Below are 19,214 nucleotides of genomic sequence, written 5' to 3' on the forward strand. Positions count from 1 at the left end.
AAAAAAAACAGAAATCAGAAATGAAACTTTTAACTATGACTCATAGGACATCATTTTCAAACTCAGTGTCTCCAGTGCACTAGAAGGTTTTCAAAAGGGTTAAGGAAAAGCGACCTAGAGATGCAAAGTGAAGATGGACACATTTCTTGACAGGGTTGGACTGAATTCCCCTCTCAAACTATTCTAAGACTATTTTTATAAACATCCCGATCCTTCCGTCCCACAACAGAGCAGTGAAAGCAGTGAGCTGAGCTCCATCTGGCACTGGGACAGCCTGGTGTAGCTCTGATTCCTTCTGAGATATTCGATTTACTTTTCATCCCATTTCGGATTTATAAGGCGCCCTACTCCAAAAAGGACCCATAATGCCTCACATCATAACAATAGCATAATCATACAAACAGCATGGAACAGACAAGTGAGTAAAGAACTCTTCCTCCCTGCCAAGGGTCAGGGATCCCAAAACTCCACATCCTTCCCACCCCACTCGTCACAAAAAAAAGAAGCTTCCAATCTCTGTCAATGGGTGGCAGTGATGGTTCTGCTGTGGGGGTCTGACTCCCATTCCCCGGGACCGGGTGTCTGCAAAGGCTGCTTGCTGATGAACGCAGGAAGGGATGCTGCAGGCCAGGGGCAGATGGCTTGGTGCAGGCCAGGGGCAGATGGCTTGGTGCAGGCCAGGGGCAGATGGCTTGGTGCAGGCCAGGGGCAGATGGCTTGGTGGCATTCGGTCCTGCTATGATTCACTGCACAGAAGCAAATCATTGGGAAGTCAAATTTACACTGAAAAATCTGCGTTTAAAAGTAGGCAGCATGTGAAACATTCACCAGCAGAAAAAAAAAGATATACAAGGAAATGAGGGTAGGTTGGGCAATCCAAGACCACCCAAAGGTTTGATTTTCCCCACAGATCTGGCAGCAGCTCTTTTCTACTTTGCTGCTCTCTGATTTTGAAAGGGAAACTCTGTGGGGAGTTTTCCTTTGAAATGAGCTTATCGGCCCCTGTGAGCTTCATGGGGATTTTGAAATTTTCCACCTAAGAGAGCGATTTTCAAAGCCATTCATGCTGGTGAAGAACTGGAAAATCGCCTGTCTGAGGGTGGCTGCAAGCGCTGTGCTCTTCCTCTCCATGCAGAGGCAGTGTCTGGGGAAGGGGCATAACATGTGCAGAGTGTATTTTCAACTCTACCAATGTTATTTTCAGTAGTGTCCTCTGACAATCTGTACCTACAGAGACTTTTAGAGCAAAAATGCACATGGAGAATCGGGGTAAAGTCCATGGGTAAAATGTCTGGAAGTGCAGGCTTTCAATCTTGCCTCCACATTTTAACAGTTGCTTAATTTTTCTATTGCGAGGTTTCCACTGACTTGACCTTTATTCTTTCACTATACACATGACTTTGTCTGAATGCTTTTTCATTGCCCTTCGCTGTATTCCCTATGTGTCGGATGTTATTTGTCTCATGATTCTGCTCTGTCCTTATTGTAGTTTCTGTGTAACCGAGGGCACCATGGATGTGCCCTGTATCTGAACCTCTTTTAGTTATGTTTTCAATGGGGTTAATATTGAGTCATTGGTTGGTTTGCAAACTTAGTCATATAAACTTATCCGGCTAACTTTGACAGGTTATTCAGCAGTGCAGCTGCATCACTGAATATACCCGACTCTCTTAAAGTTAGCTGGAAAACTTGATGTGGATAAGCTTAGGACTAGTCTACAAATAAACAAAAAAACACACCTTCCAAAACTCATGAAAATGCCATCAATGCATTCTTCAATGCAATTTTTTAAGATAAATGTCTATTAGAGATGTGAATCGGAACTGAAATCCGAACCGATTCTGGTTCCGATTCATATCTCTAATGTCTATGGCAATTTATATTCTAAAGTATTTTAAATGTGAGAATAAAAATAAACACATGCTAGAGACCAATGATTTAAAAAGTTGGGCATTTCTCACCTTTGTGGTTAAGAGATGAAATCTGCATTTCTCTAACCATCTGAAAGCGATTCACTGCAAAGCCCATTTACTCGTCATGAGGTTCTCTTAAATGATGGCCTTTTCATGAGTTTTGGAATGTGTGGGTTTTTGTTTATTTGTAATAGTTATTGCCACATTGAAATCAGTTTTTTTGATTATATTGTCTAGGACTAATCTACAACATGACCAGAGTTAGACGGATAAGTTATCCAGCTAACTCCTAATATTGGGATCTTAACTCCACCGCAGAATGCCCTTACATTATCCAGCTAATTGCTTGATGAATATGGACTCCAATTGATGTAATCTTCTCTTTCTAAAACATCTTATCAATAATGTATATTTTGTCACACAAAAGGCTCCTGTATTACACTTGTTCTTGGGTTTTCAGGGGGTCAGGACTGGGCATGCAGGACTTGATCTGCTCAGTTACTAACAGGTCGGTACCGTACAGTGCATTCCGTCGGAGCGCACGGTTAACCTGCTCTTGGACGCGCGTTTTCCTCCCCTTATTCAGTAAGGGGAGGAAAACGCGCGTCCAACCCGCGGCACCTAATAGCGCCCTCAACATGCAAATGTATGTTGATGGCCCTATCAGGTATGCGCGCGGGATACAGAAAGTAAAATGTGCAGCCAAGCTGCACATTTTACTTTCAGAAATTAGCGCCGACCCAAAGGTAGGCGCTAGTTTCTGCCGACACCGGGAAAGTGCACAGAAAAGCAGTAAAAAATGCTTTTCTGTGCACCCTCCGACTTAATATCATGGCGATATTAAGTCGGAGGTCCCAAAGTGTAAAAAAAGTTTTAAAAAAATGTAAAATGGGCCGGCGGCTGTCAAACCCGCTGACAGCCGCCGCTCCAGGCTAAAAGGAGGCGCAGTCCTCCAATATGGAGAGCCAAGAATCGTTTTGACCCAGGCAGGCATCCTGGGGTTGATCAGAAACAGCTTTTCTCCCAAACCTGTCCCCAATTAGCACAGGAAGCAGATGCCTTAGGGCTGGAAAACAGAGAAGATTTTGGATCCTCCCTGAGGTCAGAGCTAAAGGTGGGGGAGGGGGTGCCAGCAAGAATGAAAGAGCCTTCTCCCCCCTTATCAAGGCAGAAGACAGCAAAGGGAGTCCCAACTCATGGGAGACATCGCTGGCACATCTCTGCTGCTCTCCAGTAAACCTTTCACTGTGGATGTCCATCTCTCTCCTCCCCTGCCTCTGTTTCTCTCTCTCTCTCTAGCTCGGAGAGAAACAGGTTCTTTCCCATCTCTTCTGAGTACAGACTGGACATGCTGCAATGCTTCCCCTGCCCTGCAAGGTTATGGGATGGGATACACTTGCACACCCTGAGCACCCCCTACCCTAGTGGTCTTAGCCTTGAAAATGGAACTTCTACCTTGGCATGTAGGTTCTGCCCACGCAGGAGCTATGCACCTGCGTGTTCAGTCACATCCAGTCTGCACCCGCCATGAGCCGAATTCTGAAGCCAGAGGTCAGCTCAGCTTCCTGGGAGCGTCTGCTCTATACAGGTGTGGATTCAGAAAGAACGTGCCAGCCCTTGTACTACAGCATCTCCCGCACAGCCCAGAGTGCAAAGACCCACAGACCATGCGGGCAATGCTTCATCCTGCCAGCAGGTCCAGATGTACCGCAAACCCTCAGATTACCCTCTGTCTGCACTGATTCACTTTAGTGAACACTTACAAGTCATGCAAGTAGTAATAAACACAGGGGTTCTGCACATCCCATGTGACAAGGGGACACAGGTATCCTCAGTTCCCAAAGTCTCTTTTGCCCTGTATGCTTAATTAGTTTGTAAGCTCTAGGGAGCAGGGACTGTATCTTGTGTATATCGAGTGATAAGTAGAAGACGACAGTATTCCCAGGGTGGGTGATGCACTATTTGGTGTTACTATGGCTGCAGTGCTGGTACAGCTGAGTTAATGTTCATATGTATAAGTGCATGTTAATGTGTGTGCATTTGGACACGCATGCGTTAATAACTATAAAGGCCATCCTTGGACGTGTTCAGAGTGTTTTAGGGTATACAGAAGTCATTGTGCAGCATATTTCTGGATAATTCGGTCTCATTTTCCATTCTTATTTTAGCATGGAAGAGATAACAGTGTTTGACAGCTTCTTCCACTGTTACCAAAGATGAGCAGAGGCACTGCACTGCTGTTCCTCGTCCAGCATGGTCAGCTGAGGGCTGAACTCACCAAGGCATCAGAAAGTCAGAACATTGGGCAGGAGTGCAATAGAGTAAATCTCTGACCAGGGAGCAGATGGCAGGTGTGAATACAGCAGGACAAAAAGCTAAATAAATAGTAATAAAAGCCATGAAAAGAAGCAGGCAATGAGCAGGAGGATGAATACCTGAGTATCTATAGGCAGGCAGACACCTGGGTGGCTGTGCTCTGCTAGGGCTGGGTCCCTGGACCAGCCGGGACTGGGGATGCTGCTGTGAGACTGTGCAGGGACGGCAGCAGCCTGTAATCCCATGGCCTAGGATCTTTGCTATGATTGCTGGGCTGAGATGGAAGGGGGTATAAAAGTAGAGATGTGCATAGTGCCATAGCCCAATAAAATGTAGTTTCAATTGAGAAGATGTGTGCATGCATTAGTAAGTACAGCATGTATACTTTTATGTATTAAGAGTGTGTATTGTCAGAGGAAAGTTAACATAAAGTTACTCTGAGATGGAAAAAATCTCCATCACTCTGACTGCAAATCCTAGAGCACTCATTTTTCAAACCTTTGTGACAACCCAACCCAAGCCAGCTACATCCTATGTACATTGTTACACCTGTCTGCTGCATGCTCAGATTTACTCATTCTTACATGCACAGACAGGAGAAGAGCTCAACATGAAAAGGGACTTCACATCCAACAAGGACATCTCTCTAGGAAAAATGCCACTGCATTTCTGAAGAAAAAAACAACAGTAAAGAACATAGGAACATAGTAATGACAGCAGAAAAAGACCAAATGGTCCATCCGAACTGCCCAGCAAGTTTCTTACGGCAGTAACTGCAGCTCCATGCAAGTTACCCACATGTTAGGTAATAACTGCCGCTCTGTGCAGGTTACCCCCATGTTTCTGTTAAGGGCAGTAACTGCCGCTCCGTGCAGGTTACCCCCATGTTTCTGTTAAGGGCAGTAACTGCCGCTCCGTGCAGGTTACCCCCATGTTTCTGTTAAGGGCAGTAACTGCCTCTCCGTGCAGGTTACCCCCATGTTTCTGTTAAGGGCAGTAACTGCCTCTCCGTGCAGGTTACCCCCATGTTTCTGTTAAGGGTAGTAACTGCCGCTCCGTGCAGGTTACCCCCATGTTTCTATTAAGGGTAGTAACTGCTGCTCCGTGCAGGTTACCCCCATGTTTCTGTTAAGGGTAGTAACTGCCGCTCCGTGCAGGTTACCCCCATGTTTCTATTAAGGGTAGTAACTGCCGCTCCGTGCAGGTTACCCCCATGTTTCTATTAAGGGTAGTAACTGCTGCTCCGTGCAGGTTACCCCCATGTTTCTGTTAAGGGTAGTGACTGCCGCTCTGTGCAGGTTACCCCCATGTTTCTGTTAAGGGCAGTAACTGCCGCTCCATGCAGGTTACCCCCATGTTTCTGTTAAGGGCAGTAACTGCCTCTCCGTGCAGGTTACCCCCATGTTTCTGTTAAGGGTAGTAACTGCCGCTCCGTGCAGGTTACCCCCATGTTTCTATTAAGGGTAGTAACTGCTGCTCCGTGCAGGTTACCCCATGTTTCTGTTAAGGGCAGTAACTGCCGCTCTGTGCAGGTTACCCCCATGTTTCTGTTAAGGGTAGTAATTGCTGCTCCGTGCAGGTTACCCCCATGTTTCTATTAAGGGTAGTAACTGCTGCTCCGTGCAGGTTACCCCCATGTTTCTGTTAAGGGTAGTAACTGCTGCCCGTGCAGGTTACCCCCATGTTTCTGTTAAGGGTAGTAACTGCCTCTCCGTGCAGGTTACCCACATGTTACTGTTAAGGGTAATAACTGCCGCTCTGTGCAGGTTACCCCCATGTTTCTCTTAAGGGTAGTGACTGCCGCTCCGTGCAGGTTACCCCCATGTTTCTGTTAAGGGCAGTAACTGCTGTCCCGTGCAGGTTACCCCCATGCCTTCTGTTAAGGGTAGTAACTGCTGCCCCGTGCAGGTTACCCCCATGCCTTATGTTAAGGGTAGTAATATTTACAATCAAAACCAAGTAACTGTCAAATCCGTAACAAAATTACTGCTAGCAACATTTTTATGGGGTGAGCAGCCTTCCTGATAATTCAGACAGTCTTGCTTGAAAGTGCTTTGCTTTTGGACTTGGCCATTAAAGCAATCCTGTGCTTTATCCCTAATGCCTGAGTATTAGTACCCTGGACCAAAAAGGTCAGGGCCTAGCTTTGGCTGTTTAAATCCAATTCTCCTTCCCCCTTCCTGCCACCACTGTGGAAGTGGAGAGCAGTGTGTAGCAGTATCCCAGATCTTAGAGAACCCAAGAAAGGCTTCATGCATGCATGCATTTTAATTAGCAGTGACAGAGCACTGTGAGGAAACTCATTCTGCTACAGCCCCAGCTAATACTGAGAGGGCACTGTTGTGAGGAAGCTCCCCCTGCTGTAGCCCCAGCTGGTACTGACAGGGCACTGCTGCGAGGAAGCTCGCACTGCTGGAGTTCCAGTTGGCACTTACAGGGCACCTCTGTAAGTAAGCTCACACTACTGCAGACCCAGCTGGTACTGACAGGGTACGGCTGTGAGGAAGGTCAAACTGCTACAACCCCAGATGGTAATGATGAAGCACTACTGGAGGAAGGTCACACTGCTGGAGTTCCAGTTGGTACTGATAGGGCTCTGCTGTGACGAAACTCACACCATTGGAGTTCCAGCTGGTATTGAACAGGGCAATTCTGTGAGGAAGCTCACACTGCTGCAGTGCCAGCAGGTACCTACAGGGCTATACTGTAGGGGAGCTGATACTGCTGGAGCTCCAGCTGATACTGACATAACACTGCTGAAAAGAAGCTCACACTGCTGGAAATTCCAGCTGGTTCTGACAGGGCACTGCTGTGAGGAAGCTCACACTGCTGCAGCACCAGCAGGTACTGACAGGGCACTGCTGTGAGGAAGCTCACACTGCTGCAGCACCAGCAGGTACTGACAGGGCACTGCTGTGAGGAAGCTCACACTGCTGCAGCACCAGCAGGTACTGACAGGACTATACTGTAAGGAAGCTCACACTGCTGGAATTCCAGCTGGTTCTGACAGGGCACTGCAGTGAGGAAACTTACAACACTGGAATTCCAGCTGGTACTGACAGGGCACTGCTTTGAGGAAGCTAACACTGCTGCAGCCCCAGCTAGTACTGACAGGATTATACTGTGAGGAAGCTAACACTGCTGCAGGCCCAGCTGGTACTGACAGGGCACTGCTGCGAGGAAGCTCGCACTGCTGGAGTTCCAGTTGGCACTGACAGGGCACCTCTGTAAGTAAGCTCACACTACTGCAGACCCAGCTGGTACTGACAGGGTACGGCTGTGAGGAAGGTCAAACTGCTACAACCCCAGATGGTAATGATGAAGCACTACTGGAGGAAGGTCACACTGCTGGAGTTCCAGTTGGTACTGATAGGGCTCTGCTGTGACGAAACTCACACCATTGGAGTTCCAGCTGGTATTGAACAGGGCAAGTCTGTGAGGAAGCTCACACTGCTGCAGTGCCAGCAGGTACCTACAGGGCTATACTGTAGGGGAGCTGATACTGCTGGAGCTCCAGCTGATACTGACATAACACTGCTGAAAAGAAGCTCACACTGCTGGAAATTCCAGCTGGTTCTGACAGGGCACTGCTGTGAGGAAGCTCACACTGCTGCAGCACCAGCAGGTACTGACAGGACTATACTGTAAGGAAGCTCACACTGCTGGAATTCCAGCTGGTTCTGACAGGGCACTGCAGTGAGGAAACTTACAACACTGGAATTCCAGCTGGTACTGACAGGGCACTGCTTTGAGGAAGCTAACACTGCTGCAGCCCCAGCTAGTACTGACAGGACTATACTGTGAGGAAGCTAACACTGCTGCAGGCCCAGCTGGTACTGAGAGGACACTGCTGTGAGAAAGCTCACACCACTGGAATTTCAGCTTTTACTGAGGAAGTTTGCAGTGAAAGTGCATTCCTGTAGATTCTCATTTTTTAAGACTAAAGAAATGACTGTATTCACTCCCTTATTCTCCTTATTTATTTATTTAAATTCTTTTAATATACCGATGCTCAAGACAAAGTCTTATCGTACCGGTTTACAGTATAACCAGGGGAAACCAATAACCAGAAGAGAGAAAGTTACAATGAACAGGGATTACCAAACAGGACAACAGAAAGAAGAAGAATTAGTTTAAACAGAGCTCTCCTAAGAGTAAAACGAAATAGTACACCTTGAAGGTCTAATTCAAAATAAGTAAGAATCCAGTGCTCAGTTCCAAAAGTTAATGCCTAACAACTTGCCTCTCCCATCTTCCTAAGGTTTAAAACAGGAGTTTCTCTTAGATAGTTTACCTCATTGTGTTTCAGAGAAGAGAGCTGCACCTGCTACACACTTCAACATTACTAGACTTTGCAAAGGCTCCAGGATCTGTGAACCAGGATGGAAAATGTCAAAACAGGGGTAGGGAGAGAGAAAGATACAGAAGGAAGAACTCTGCTGGGAGAGAAAACTCCAAACAAAAGTGAAGAGAGAGAGGGAGCGAGAGAGAGAAAGCAAGCACAAGCAAAGAAACAGTGAGAGGACTCACATGAGAGACACAGTGAGAGAAATTACATGAGAGAGAGAGACACACACACCAGCAGAGAAAGAGAGAGGAAGCACAAGCAGAGAGACAGTGAGAGGAATCATATGAGAGACACAGTGAGAGAAATTACATGAGAGAGACAGACACCATCAGAAAAAGAGAGAGGAAGCACAAGCATAGAGACAGTGAGAGGAATCACATGAGAGAGACAGACACACACCAGCAGAGAAAAAGAGAGAAAGCACAAGCAGAGAGACAGTGAGAGGACTCACATGAGAGACACAGTGAGAGAAATTACATGAGAGAGATAAACACAGACACCATCAGAGAAAGAGAGAGGAAGCACAAGCAGAGAGACAGTGAGAGGAATCACATGAGAGAGACAGACACAAGCCAGCAAAGAGAGAGAAAGCACAAGCAGAGAGACAGTGAGAGGAATCACATGGGAGAGACAGACACAAACACCAGTAGAGAGAGAGAGAGAGGAAGCACATGGAAAGACAGTGAGAGGAATCACACGAGAGAGACATACACACACACCAGCAGAGTGAGTGAGAGAGAGCTAGAGAGGAAGCACAAGCAGAGAGTCAGTGAGAGGTCTCACATGTGAGAGGACTCAAATGAGAGAGACAGACACACACACCAGCAGAGAGAGGAAGCACATAAGAGACAGTGAGAGGAATCACATGGGAGAGACAGTGAGAGGAATCATATGAGAGAGACAGATACACACACTAGCAGAGAAAGAGAGAGGAAGCACATGGGAGACACAGTGAGAGGACTCACATGGGAGAGACAGTTAGAGGAAGCACATGGGAGAGACAGTTAGAGGAATCATATGAGAGAGACAGACACACATACTAGCAGAGAAAGAGAGAGGAAGCACATGGGAGAGACAGAGAACTCACATGGGAGAGACAGTGAGAGGAATCATATGAGAGAGACAGACACACACACACTAGCAGAGAGAGAGGAAGCACATGGGAGAGACAGTGAGAGGACTCACATGGGAGAGACAGAGGAAGCACATGGGAGAGACACTTCAGCAGAGAAAGAGAGAGGATGCACATGGGAGAGACAGTGAGAGGAATCATATGAGAGAGACAGACACACACACTAGCAGAGAAAGAGAGAGGAAGCACATGGGAGAGACAGAGAACTCACATGGGAGAGACAGTGAGAGGAATCATATGAGAGAGACAGACACACACACACTAGCAGAGAGAGAGGAAGCACATGGGAGAGACAGTGAGAGGACTTACATTGGAGAGAGACTTACATGAGAGAGAGACACTCCAGCAGAGAAAGAGAGGAGGTACATGGGAGAGACAGTGGAAGCACATGAGACAGACACACACACACTAGCAGAGAAAGAGAGAGGATGTACATGGGAGAGACATTGGGAAGACTCACATTGGAGAGAGAGACACTCCAGCAGAGGAAGCACATGGGAGAGACAGTGAGAGGACTCACATGACAGGAGGAAGCACATGGGAGAGACAGACACACACACACTAGCAGAGAAAGAGAGAGGAAGCACATGGGAGAGACAGTTAGAGGAAGCACATGGGAGAGACATTGAGAGGACTCACATTGGAGAGACAGTTTGAGGAAGCACATGGGAGAGACAGTGAGAGGAATCATATGAGAGAGACAGACACACACACCAGCAGAGAAAGAGAGAGGAAGCACATGGGAGAGACACTGAAAGGACTTACATGGGAGAGACAGTGAGAGAAATTACATGAGAGAGATAAACACAGACACCATCATAGAAAGAGAGAGGAAGCACAAGCAGAGAGACAGTGAGAGGAATCACATGAGAGAGACAGACACACGCCAGCAGAGAAAGAGAGAGAAAGCACAAGCAGAGAGACAGTGAGAGGAATCACATGGGAGAGACAGTGAGGGGAATGACATGGGAGAGACAGACACAAACACCAGTAGAGAGAGAGAGGAAGCACATGGAAAGACAGTGAGAGGAAGCACACGAGACAGACACACACACTAGCAGAGAAAGAGAGAGGATGTACATGGGAGAGACAGTGAGAGGAATCACATGAGAGAGACACACACACCAGCAGAGAGAGAGGATTCACATGGGAGAGACAGTGAGAGGAATCACATGAAAGAGAGACAGACACACACACCAGAAGAGAAAGAGAGGAAGCACATGGGAGAGACAGTGAGAGGAATCACATGAGAGAGACAGACACACACATCAGCAGAGAAAGAGAGAGGAAGCACGTGGGAGAGACAGTGAGCGGAATCACATGAGAGAGACAGACACACACATCAGCAGAGAAAGAGAGAGGAAGCACATGGGAGAGACAGTAAGAGGAATCACATGAGAGAGACAGACACACACACCAGCAGAGAAAGAGAGGAAGCACGTGGGAGAGACAGTGAGAGGAATCACATGAAAGAGAGACAGACACACACATCAGCAGAGAAAGAGAGAGGAAGCACGTGGGAGAGACAGTGAGAGGAATCACATGAAAGAGAGACAGACACACACATCAGCAGAGAAAGAGAGAGGAAGCACATGGGAGAGACAGTAAGAGGAATCACATGAGAGAGACAGACACACAAATCAGCAGAGAGAGAGGAAGCACATGGGAGAGAAAGAGAGAGGAATCACATGAGAGAGACAGACACACACACCAGCAGAAAAAGAGAGAGGAAGCACATGGGAGAGACAGTGAGCGGAATCACATGAGAGAGACAGACACACACACCAGCAGAGAAAGAGAGAGGAAGCACATGGCAGAGACAGTGAGCGGAATCGCATGAGAGAGACAGACACACACATCAGCAGAGAAAGAGAGAGGAAGCACATGGGAGAGAGTAAGAGGAATCACATGAGAGAGACAGACACACACACCAGCAGAGAAAGAGAGAGGACGTACATGGGAGAGACAGTGACAGGAATCACATGAGAGAGACAGACACACACATCAGCAGAGAAAGAGAGAGGACATACATGGGAGAGACAGTGAGAGGAATCACATGAGAGAGACAGACACACACACCAACAGAGAAAGAGAGAGGACGTACATGGGAGAGACAGTGAGAGGAATGACATGAGAGAGACAGACACACACACCAGCAGAGAAAGAGAGAGGAAACACATGGGAGAGACAGTGAGCGGAATCACATGAGAGAGACAGACACACACACCAGCAGAGAAAGAGAGAGGAAGCACATGGGAGAGACAGTGAGAGGAATCACATGAGAGAGACAGACACACACACCAGCAGAGAAAGAGAGAGGAAGCACATGGGAGAGACAGTGAGAGGAATCACATGAGAGAGACAGACACACACATCAGCAGAGAAAGAGAGAGGAAGCACATGGGAGAGACAGTAAGAGGAATCACATGAGAGAGACAGACACACACACCAGCAGAGAAAGAGAGAGGACGAACATGGGAGAGACAGTGAGAGGAATCACATGAGAGAGACAGACACACACATCAGCAGAGAAAGAGAGAGGACGTACATGGGAGAGACAGTGAGAGGAATCACATGAGAGAGACAGACACACACATCAGCAGAGAAAGAGAGAGGAAGCACATGGGAGAGACAGTAAGAGGAATCACATGAGAGAGACAGACACACACACCAGCAGAGAAAGAGAGAGGAAGCACATGGGAGAGACAGTAAGAGGAATCACATGAGAGAGACAGACACACCAGCAGAGAAAGAGAGAGGACGTACATGGGAGAGACAGTGAGAGGAATGACATGAGAGAGACAGACACATACACCAGCAGAGAAAGAGAGAGGACGTACATGGGAGAGATGAAGAGACAGAGAAGACAGCATGCTGAGAGCATTGGGACACCCTGCTCCTTTTTTCCATCAGCTTTGCTTTTGCAGTGGAGCAGCAATGGTGAATTCCCCTTCCTAAGATATTGGGAAAGCTCTGCCAGCATCCTCTGCCGAGAGGGCTGGGGAACCTTTCTACTTTGGTTTCACAGCACAATGTCCATCCCTTCTTCCAGATGGTCCCGTGGTTGGTGGTCAGGGGCCATGGAACATCTTTCTTCTGATGCATCTGTAGCCGACCTCACAACAGTGACAAACTCCCTGTCCCTGCAGCTCTTCTCTGGTCTAAGTTTTATCAAGGCTGTGAGCTCTCTACTCCTTAGGAGGAACCTCAGCCACTGAAATTCTGTTTCCATCCCTGCATTGTGTTTTCTGTACTCCTCCTTCTTTCATTTCATTCAGTTCCCCAGACACTCCCCAACAACAGCCTATGACAGTGGTACATGCTGCTGTTCAGCTAACAGTCAGTATGTGTATCTCCTCTGTGTATATGTATATGTACATACTATCTGCATGTAGGTGTGCATACATCAGGTTTATCTGTGTATATACGGATGATGGTATATATATATAGTCCCATTTGTTTCATATATTTATGCAGGTATCCTGTACATTTGTGTATGTAGTTGCATATCTCTGAGCACATTTGATATATTTGTGTATGCACATGTACTTTTATCAGCATCAGTATGTGTATTCTGTATATTTGTGTATGAATATGAATCTGTATCAGCACCAGTGTGTGTATTCTGTATGTCTGTGAATGCACGCATATTTGTATCAGCACCAGTGTATTCTGTATGTTTGTGCAGGTGTATTTATTTGTATCAGCACGAGTTTGTGTGTTTGTGTATGTACATGCGTTAGTATCAGCACCAGTGGGTATATTCAGTATATTGTGTGTGCACATATATGTTTGAATCTGCATGATATTTCTATATGTACACATATCTCTGCATGCCCTGAATATTTGGTTTTTGCAGGTGCATGGGTTCTATCTGTGTATGTGTCAGTATCTATGAATGTATGCTCTACATCCATGTATAGAAATGTATCATGTGTATCCTGTATTTATCAGTCCACTTATTATTACTGGGGTTTCTGGTTATAATATTCCTCTCCTCTTTTCATGCCTTTATTACCTTCTACCCCAATAAAAGTAAATCAGAATGAAGTCCATGAGTCTGCAGTTTCACATTGTTTCAGGTAGGAGAACATGCAAGTGCATAATATTCACCAATTTCATCTCCTCATCTGCACAGACTCTGATTCTGTAAAGCTGTGACTAATCCGATTCTTTTCTGACTCTGTCAGCAGCAGGGAAACCTTTCCACAAGGGCAGCTCCCAGATGCAGACCTAGCATGCCAGCCTTCCCTGCAGCTATGAGGGTAGGAGGGAGGGGGAGAGGGTTATGGCTGTTGGATCAGCCAAGAAGGAAGGTATCAACAATGAAAAATCCTACCCTGCTGCCCAACACAAACTATGAAAAAAAACAACCCTAAAAAACTCAGATTACAGCAACACACCTATACTATACTCATTGTACACATATATACACAGTGCACACCCGTATGCACTGCATATCAAATACCATACCCATGTGCATTACATACTCAAAATATAAACATATGTAAGTATACGTTCTACACATACAATGTACACACATGCTGTATGTGCAAATGCATAGCAACACACAAACATAGTCCCTATATTTAGACCCATATTATGTACAGCGAAGCCAGAAGTACTAAGCATTTGCTCCTATTATAGGAATGGATGAAACCCATTAGTATACCTGGCCTGTACTGTCCACACACACACTGTGGTCAGACATAGTAAAGCACTATATAGCATGTGTAATAAACTGTAATACACAGCAGATCCAGACTATGCCCAGGGTCTACACTGAATACATCCCACATACTGTGCCGAATATACTGCGTGCATCACACGATTCGCAGTGCAGACAGAAATCCTTTCTCTGGTCTGTTCACCTTGTCCACCTACCACATTATTTAGAAAGTCCGCTTCGTTTAAGTCTTCCAGGTCCAGGAAGCTGGCGGTGGGGAAGAGCCTGGTGTCGGCTGGGAACGCGGAGTACTCCAGGAGGCTCATGCTGTCCATCGGATGGGCTGGGATCTCCGGGTCAGCCGCTGGGTTTCCGGGCCTGGTACCTGGGAAGCAGCAGGAGAGACATTGCTGCTGCTGCGGGAAGGGGGAGAGGCTGCTCTCTCCTGACTGAGCGCTCCCAGCCCAGCTCCCTCAGCTTCTGCCTGCCTGCCTGCCTCACACCCGACAGCTACAGCTCAGGCTGGGGAAGCCCCAGCTCAGCAGGACCCGCCCCCGGCTCACAGGACCCGCCCCCGGCTCACAGGACCCGCCCCCGGCTCAGCAGGACCCGCCCCCAGCTCACAGGACCGCCCCCAGCTCACCAGGACCCGCCCCCAGCTCATAAATAGGGACGGCCTTCGGACAAATAACACAGCAAGAAAAAAAGGTATGAAATCCTTGGCAAATCTTAACACGATTCTTCTTCAGTCGTTTTCTTCCAAACATTCTTTAAAAGTCATTAGGAGAAAAGGCATCATTAAAGCGGCGGGAATCCTCTGTTTAATCCTGCTGCTCCCGCTTTGGTTCTTATTCCTTCATCTTTCTTCTAGGGGTTTTTTTTTGTTTTACTTTTTTTTAAATAAAAGGTCTGCATTATTTATTATGATTGTACTTTTTAAATGTAAATGATCGTATCCCCTAAACCACTCTTCAGCTGTTTGTGCTGTATTCATGCTTTACAGTATCAGTGGATCGCCTGCCTGAGATTTTGAAAGATTCGCACAGCAACCCCCCATGATTTACCCTATTTGGGTTCCTAATGGCAGGAAAGGCTCAGAAAGAATACAGATATTTATTCAGAAATGAATAAAAGACTGAAAAAGGGCTGCTTAGTGATAACACAATCCTGTGAAATCTTCTCGTCCGAGGGGTTGCATGTCAATAAAAAAAAAAAAAAGCTTAAAGCAGTGGCTTGATTTTTTTTTTGTTCCAACTGTTTCCTTTTACTGTTTTGGACTTTCTGCTCAATCAGAATCTAGCTTACCATTCACAGTGACCTGGATATTTTTCCCTATTTCACAATCTCCTCCCAATTCTCTGAAACCCTGCAATTTCCACCTGAAACTGTATTTGAAGGGAATATTCATGAGATACCCCATGGGATGCGGGGACACATGGTTTACACACGTGGTAAGAGGGCAGTCTCATTTGAAATAGATCTGGAGCCCTGCAATCATAAACCCTAGACCTGGCCACTAGGTGTCTCTGTTGTGCAACCGCTAGGTATCTCTTCCCTCAGGGGACAGGAAAGCTGCCTGGGAATAGAAGCCGGGGCCTCCATTGAGTCATCAGACTGGCTGCAAAGGACATCTTATCACCAGTCTCGGATAAAGAACCAGTTCAGCTGAGGAAAGCCCAGCTGGACTCCTATTTATGATTTAAGTAAAGACTGTTATCTGGCTGTCTGCCGTCCTTACATACTACCATCTCCATTCATTCGTCTTACAAGCAGGATGTTATCTCATTCCATTGTCTGATAACCCTGCTCAAGCTTCTTTAAAATCAAACAACATTTAACTTTTTTCAGCTTTAAATTATGTCCCATTCTCTAACCCATCTGCCTCATTTCAATATTCAGTAATAAACAAAGCAAAACTCTCTCTTACAGAAGAACATAAGAATATCATGCTGGGTCAGACCAAAGGTCCATGTAAGCCAGCATCGTCTCTGACAGCCATTAGGTGCTTAGGTCATTACAAAAAAAAGAGTAGATCCAACTCCTTATTGCTGACTCCCAGGGTAAACAGTGGGTTTCCCTGAGTCCACCTGGCTAATAATTATTTATGGACTTTTCCTCCAAGAACGTGTCCAAACCATTTTTAAACCCAGCTGTGCTAGATGCCTTGACCACATTTTCCAGCAACAAACTCCACAGCGTAATTGTGTGTTGACAGCCCAATGCAGAAAGGTGACTTCAGCCAAACACACCTTTCTGCCTGCAATTCAGTTCATATTTTCTGTGCGTAAAACTTACTGCTGATTCGGCAAGGAGTTTTGTGGCAGAAAATGTGTTACCAAATGGGAGTACTGCTTACCACCCTCACATGGAAATCCCATGCAAATGAGGGTGGTTACTTCCTGATGCAAAGAGACTGCCTTTGGCCAGCGCACCTTTCATATAAACCGATGCAATAATCTTGCCGCTAATAAAATGTGTGCTGGTTTTCAGTGCACTTTTTTAATGCCAAGATTATTATTTAATCACCAGATGCAGTAAGCTAATAACAAAAGAACAGACCACATTACTTCTGTCTTAAAATCACTGCACTGGCTCCCCATTGACAAAAGGATTGAATTCAAAGCACTATCCATGCTACACAAAACCATATATGGGAAAGAAATCAAATGGCTAAACGACATAATACACACACACATACCACGACGAAACACAAGATCGGCAAACAGTTGACTGATAAGGACGCACCGAACTAAAAGTAGTTACTTGTAAGCTACAAATGCACATTAATGTTAAATTCAAACCGCCTAATATGATCCCAACAGACAAGCCTAATTTACACACATAGTTTTTTTGAAATGAATTGTTACCGCACTATGATGGCACATGATTAATTTGTAATCTATACCACTCACATTTTCATTAGCGTGCCTTGCTGTAAACCGTTGTGATGGTTATCTAACTTAACGACGGTCTAGAAAAGTTTTTAAATAAATAAAATAAATAAACAAAGCATTACTAGAAATTCCCTCAGTTACAGCAGCCAAACTCACTACATTCATAATGACAGGCCCAACCCTCAGGAATAAACTCCCGGAAAACATACGACTACAGAGCGATACAAAAGTCTTCAGAAAACTGCACAAAACTTGGCTATTCCAACAAGCCTACAGAGAGGGCATTGGATAAGAAAAAATGAGCACAGTTATCGCCCAACAGACAAACATCCACCAATCGCAGAATCACACCAAACCTACATTGTATATAGTACATCAATGAACTTTATTCCATCCACTACCAATTATCGATCTCACTACCACCTCTACCCTTTGTAATCTCCCTCTACTTCTTAAATGTAACCCCACTACATAGATCATAAACTGTAATCATATATAATTTTATGCCATGCATTTGTTAAATGTTATGGGGCAGATTTCCAAAGGGTTACGCACGAAGTAACCCCCGAAAGGCTGCCCCTTCCACCCCCTGCATGCGCCAAGCCTTTCTTGCATAGGCTTGGCGGTGCACATAAGTCCCGGGGCTTTCCTGGGAGGGGGGCGTGTCGGGGGGCGTGTCACAGCTGGTGCATCATCGGGGCATTCCGGGGTGGGGCCGCAGGCGTGGTTCCGGTCCAGGGGCGTTCCAGGGGCATGGTCGCGGCCTCTGGACCAGCCCCTGGACCGAAACATGGCATGGCGGCAGCCGGCCGGCACGCGTAAGTTACGCGTGCCTTGGGCAGGCGTAACTTGTAAAATAAAGGTGAGGGGGAATTAGTTAGGGCTGGGGGGTGGGTTAGATAGTGGAAGGGAGGGGAAGGTGGAGGGGCCGGAAGGAAAGTTCCCTCCGAGGCTGCTCCGATTTCGCAGCGGCCTCGGAGGAAATGGAGGATGGCTGGGCGGCTCAGCGCACGCAGGCTGCCGATTTTGCGCAGCCTTGCACGCGCTGACCCTGTATTTTATAACATGTGCACGGCAGCGCGCGCATGTTTTAAAATTGGGAGTAGATTTGTTCACGCTGGGTTGCGCAAACAAATCTACTCCCGCGCGCACCTTTTAAAATCTACCCCTATATGTTTTTGTTAAACATTCTATGTATTGTTGGCTTCACCCGCATAACATATGTATCGTTGTTTCTGCTGTAAACCGTTGTGAAGGCCAGTTCCAAACAATGGTATATAAAAAAACCACATAAATAAAAAAAATAAATAATAATATATAGTAATGCATCGGGAGTTAAAAAATGCATAAAAAATGTAAAATGTGCATTCGGCACAGGTCAAGAGCACATTTTAACTAGGGAAGGGGATGGAGGCATCTCTGACAGGCTCTCCACCACTGCCACTTACCCGGATAAATTCTGATTTATGCTTCTATCTGGCAGGGGGAAAGGAAAGGCTAAGCTATATAGAGCATTTCAATGCATGGCTTAAAGAAAGTAGGTTTGAATACATTGGAAGCTGCAGCCATGAATGGAGCAGTAAACGATTATACAGTAAGGACAGTCTACATTTGACAGTTTAGAGAAAAGCACCCATGACTACAAATCAAAAAATACCAATAAAGAGAATTTTACTCAGATGCTAAATATAGTAACTAATATATGTATGTGACAAGACTAATTGTTATTCAATGTTTATATGACCATCATAATAGCACCTTAGGACAGCATCAATTCTTAATGATCTATGTCCAAAACTAGACATACTTAAGTTACGCTCATTGGTCATAAGAAACAATGCCTCTCAACTGGAAGAACAATGTCTCACATTTCATTCAAAAATATTTTTTTCAAAATGTTTTTTATGCAAATGAAACATTTAAATAATATATGGTGTTATTCTTT

The 19,214-nt window shown here is 46.0% G+C and overlaps 1 protein-coding gene across 2 annotated transcripts in view; it reads right to left on the bottom strand.

Annotated features, from left to right (window-relative positions):
- The window catches only part of CREB3L1 (cAMP responsive element binding protein 3 like 1), a 64,939-nt gene extending 50,038 nt beyond the window's left edge, over positions 1 to 14,901 (bottom strand). For both annotated transcript variants that reach the window (XM_029582593.1, XM_029582592.1), the window contains exon 1: positions 14,594 to 14,901. In XM_029582593.1, the coding sequence (XP_029438453.1) occupies positions 14,594 to 14,710 (117 nt within the window). In that variant the 5' untranslated portion in view covers positions 14,711 to 14,901. The remainder of the gene's footprint in view (positions 1 to 14,593) is intronic.
- Between the last annotated feature and the right edge of the window lie 4,313 nt (positions 14,902 to 19,214).

Source organism: Rhinatrema bivittatum, chromosome 17, assembly GCF_901001135.1.
Source record: "Rhinatrema bivittatum chromosome 17, aRhiBiv1.1, whole genome shotgun sequence".
Taxonomy (NCBI): Eukaryota; Metazoa; Chordata; class Amphibia; order Gymnophiona; family Rhinatrematidae; genus Rhinatrema; species Rhinatrema bivittatum.